Consider the following 4,955-nt stretch of genomic DNA (forward strand, 5'->3'; position numbering starts at 1 on the left):
GGTGGCGTCTGCACAGACAGCAGTTACGTTAGAACGCTCGTCAGAGCCGCAGCATTTGCGCGGAATCACACAGCGGCTGAGAGATCACAGCGTAACACGAATAGTTACGTTAGAACGCTCGTCAGAGCCGCAGCGTTTGCGCGGAATCACACAGCGGCTGAGAGATCACAGCGTAACACGAATAGTTACGTTAGAACGCTCGTCAGAGCCGCAGCGTTTGCACACAGCGGCTGAGAGATCACAGCGTGCACGTGTAGTTACGGAAGTGCAAGAATAATCGCGCTGCAGAAGTAACACTGTAGCGAGAGTAGACATACTGCGACAGTGATGGCCAGTGTTAAACTTCAACAGCCACCATAGTAATGCAGGAGTTGCCACACTGTAACGTCAGCGATTGTTCCTTCACTGAATTTCTCTATAATTTCCTGAACTACAGAGTGATAGATTTGCCCTAGTATGCCCGTAAAGATTGAATTATTCAGAGTGAGTGGAAAATCAATATTCCAGCTCTGCTGTATCCTCGCAGGTACAGCTGATAACAACAATCCAGATGCAGACCTAATGCAATTAGTGAGTGAGCAGACAGACACGGGGGTGGCGGGAGAAAAGTTTGCAGCCATAATAAGCCATGACAACTAACATGCACTAAGAAACCTAGCCTCTCATGATACATCGTTAGAACGTGTAGAAATCAAATGACACTCAAACGTAAAACAGCTGTCTTATTAAGCAAGTGTAATGTCAAGAAAAACTCAACATTGCAATAGCTAATTAGGAGTCATATGCATATACGTCGGCTCATTAATTGGCAAGTAGACAAGCTCGGTAATTTAATAGCTTGGCAATTCGATAATTAGTCTGTTAGCGAAGATGCTCATTAGCGACGATGCTCATTAGTGACGATGTTCGTTAGCGAATAAATTGTTAGTGAACACACCTGTGGTTTTGCAACACCCACCTGTACCTGCTTGGCCAGGTAATCGGCTGGCAGTTCCCCGTCCTTGCTAGACGTGCTGCTGCAACTGCTGCCACCTCTGAAGAAGAGAAAACAAAGCGCGAGTTAACTGCAACACAAAATTAAAACAATATAAAAATGGTAGCGAAAAAAAACGGCAGCAATCAAGATACTGGAGTGATCTTCACCCCCCACCCTAACTAGCAAAAACAAGAAATGAATGCTCACTTGCCCCCCCCCACAGATTCCCCGGTTTGCAGATCCCCCCCCACATCACACTACGAAAGCAAGAACGAATGCTACATTGCTCAGCTTCTTCGTAGCAAGGATTCGCAGACGCCCTCCCCCCCACATCATTAACTGACAAGGCAAAATGAATGCACTTGATTCAGCTTTCGTAGCAGGATTCCTGAGACGCGCACATCATTCGCTGATGCCTGAACTTGGGTATGTCTGCACGGACGCGCGAAACACTGCTGCAAGAAGATCTTAGTCCACAAGCGCGGGCAGTGGTGCTGTAGAGGCAACCGACCCTCGCTGCTGTCACACCCGTCACACCGGGCAACGACACCTGTCACTCGCCGTCGGTTGCAAACAACACTCCGCGGTCGCGCAGGCAAACGACACTGCACATCGCTGTGTTCAAACCGACACTCGCATCGCCAGCGGGCACCATAACGCTCGCGTTGCCGCCAGGCAAGACCCACGCAATCGCCACGGTGGCAACGACACCGATCGCGCGGGCAAACGACACTCGGCGCCGCAGCCAACGACACTTCGCGTCGCGCAGCAAGACACTCGCGCGCCGGCAGGCAATATCACGTCGCGTCGCCGGCAGCAAGACACTCTGCGTCGCCGCGGGCACGGACACGTTGCGTCATGCGCAGGCAATGACACTCGCATCAGGCGCGGGCAACGACACTTACGCGAGTCGCCGCGGCAACGACGCTCGCGGTCACGATCCGTGGGCGAACAACCTCTGCTGTCCGCGTGGGCAACATCAAACGCTCATGCGCGCGGGTGATCAATGACACGTCTCGGTCACCGCGGGAGCAGACGACACTCGCTGTCGCCGCGGGCAACACACTCACGTTACAACCGCCGGGCAACGCATCTGCGGTGTCCCTGCCGCTTTATGACACTCGCCGGTTGGCCAAGGCAACGGACACTCTTCAAATCGCCAGCAGGCATGTACAACTCGCATCGCCGCGGCGACGACGCTGCGCGATCGTCCGCCGCGGAGCAACAACACTGCGTCACAGTAATACAAACACCGCGGCCAACGGCACTCGCGCTGCAGCGTGGCAACTTACACTCACGTTACACTTGCGGGCAAAGCGCCACTCGTGTCACTGCCAGCAATGACACTCGCGTCGCCGCGGGCAAGCGACACTTGCTCCCGCGCAGCAACGATAGTCGCCGTCACGAAACGCGGGCAAACGACACTCGTGTCACTGTCCGCTAAGTGACACTCAGCTGTCGCCGCGAGGCACGACACTGCATCACCATAGCGGGCCAACGGACACTCGGCGTCACACGCGGGCAACGACACTCGCTGTCGCTGCAGCAACTGACACTCGCAGCACAGACCGCGAGCAAACGACACTCGGCATCGCCGCGGCAACCGACTACTGCATCGCCGCGGCAACGACAACTCGCGTACACACCGCCGCAATGACACTGCGCATCGCCGCAGGCAACTGACATGTCGCTGTCGCGTGGGCATAAGACAACTTGGTCGACTGCGGGCAAGACAACTCGCGTCCACAGCCACCCGCGGCAACGACACCGTGTCACCCCCGCGGCAACGACACTTACGCGCAGTGCAGGCACCACAACAACTCGCATACCGGGCAACGACAATCGCGTCGGACCGGTGGCAGCCGACACTGCGCTATCGCCCGGCGGCGAATGACACCTGCGGTCAGCGCAGGCAAACGACACGCATCGCCGTGGGCAATGACAAACTCCGCATCGCCGCAAGCAACGACGCCGTCATGCCACACCGAGGCAACGACACATTGCGTCGCCATAGCGGGCCAAAGACAACTCGCGTCACAGATAGGATACCGCAAGCAACGACACCCATCGCCGGCGGCTAATGACACTCGCGCGGGTCGCCGGCGGGCAATCGCACTCGCATCGCGCCGCGGCTTAACACACTCGCGCGTCACGCAAGGCAACGACACTAGCGCATCGCCTGTGGGCAATCACTCGCGTCGCCGCATGACACTGCGCGTCGCACTATGTTTCAGGGGGGTAGTGCGCTAAAACCTCCAGAAATTACCCGGGGACGGAAGATTCGATTTGTGCAGAAATGTATCCCTGCGTGCCGAGCGACTCCTGACGTTTATGTCTATGGCAGAGGCGTGACGAGGGGTCACAGTGATAGCACCAATTTAAGTGATGTGTGTTGATGCGAATCGCACGTCTTTCATCTTAGGTTACACAAGTAATGATTTAAGCGCCGCAAAATATCGGCATACTTACGCCACTGCTTGTTGGCTAGAAAATAGCTACGTTGATAGTATCTGATGAAGTGCCAAACAAAGTGCCTCAAGGTTTAAGAGCGTCAAGCTAATGTCACAGTCACGTTTCGCCATATCGTGTCAAGCGTCTTACGACCTTTCTCTGAACAAGCATGGTGAAGGTGACGCACACCGGTGACCAGATGGCAGCACTCGTCCATGCAGTCCCACTCCGGCTGCCTCATCCGCTCAACATCGTGCTCACTCTCCTATTAAAAAGCATCGATATCATTCAGATCACATGAAAGTGTCAGCGATCACTCTTGCGTAACCAGACTTGCGTCAACGAGTTGCTCTTCCTCGAAATTTAGTTATACGAGTGTCACTTCATGTACATACCTGCATGTAGAAAATAATGAAATTATGTTAATGGTTTAATCGCAGTCAGAAAATCATTTTTCTTTAAAAATAATTAAATTGATAAGTTTGTTGTTATCTAATTAATTAATTAAATTATTAATTAATTAATTAATTTATTAGTGTAAACGAATAATACGCCAGCTCTACACCTGTAGTAACACAAAACGTCAACTAACAGACGTGGTTACATGTATCATAATCTGCTGTTACACTACTTTAAACTGTAAGTTTTCACTAAAATCAAAGTGGGACCGATTTCTTACCGTGTCTTACCATTCTAATAAGTAATCTTTTCAGAAACAGTAATAAGATTCAAGATAAACGAGTTGTAGAGCAACAATTAATGATATGCTCAGGTACAAGTACAAGACAACCGAAAATACACACATTTGGTTCCAATCAACTGTTGCGAACTACACTGAGTGAATGACTCATGCACGCATATGATGGGATATGCCACGAACCTCGTAAAGGGATTTGGGTATTCTCTCTAATGGACAAAGCATTGTACATATAAGGGCCTACGCTCAGTTCAGCATGTTTAATATTATAATATAGATAAATATTTTATATAGTTGTTTATCACTAAAATATCAATCTTATCTGGTAATATAACGATCCCAAAATTTAGCATAAATATCAGACCATCTAACAGTGAAATAGTTTATTTATCCCCCTATCATGCACGTCTTCATGATATTAACAAAATTTACAAAATAAAGTGATCAACTACTGAATAATATAATATAATACATATAAATTTAGATGTTAATTAGTTGTTATCGAAAATATCTAGTTATGCAATCCTATCTGTAAATAATTGATGCCAACAAATTTGGATAAACTAGTCGACCCGCGCAATAAGCGCATGGGCTTCAGTGACTTGTAAATGCATGTGTTATCCAGTATGTTATTGTAAAGTGTTATATGGAGAGTTTAGTTTTTGCAACATGTTTGTTTTTTAAAGTTGAGATCACAGGGCACTTGGAACATCTCAATACAAAAATTAATGGTAAAATAAACACGAGAATTACCAAAATTATTTCCTCTATAATCACCTCAAATGCCAGTGGAAGATGCCTCAATCTGCAAACAGCACGCGAAGTATACAT

At 49.3% G+C, this 4,955-nt stretch overlaps 1 protein-coding gene across 1 annotated transcript in view; it reads right to left on the reverse strand.

Moving 5' to 3' along the window:
• Positions 1-4,955, reverse strand: part of LOC106813253 (hepatocyte growth factor-regulated tyrosine kinase substrate-like) — a 19,860-nt gene that overhangs the window by 3,833 nt on the left and 11,072 nt on the right. Inside the window, exons 7-8 of the mRNA XM_014817342.1 lie at positions 1,415-1,470; positions 959-1,034 (exon numbers count right to left, since the gene is read on the reverse strand). Coding sequence (XP_014672828.1) covers positions 959-1,034; positions 1,415-1,470 — 132 coding nt within the window. The remainder of the gene's footprint in view (positions 1-958; positions 1,035-1,414; positions 1,471-4,955) is intronic.

The sequence above is a fragment of the Priapulus caudatus genome, unplaced genomic scaffold (assembly GCF_000485595.1).
Source record: "Priapulus caudatus unplaced genomic scaffold, Priapulus_caudatus-5.0.1 Scaffold746, whole genome shotgun sequence".
Classification (NCBI taxonomy): domain Eukaryota; kingdom Metazoa; phylum Priapulida; class Priapulimorpha; order Priapulimorphida; family Priapulidae; genus Priapulus; species Priapulus caudatus.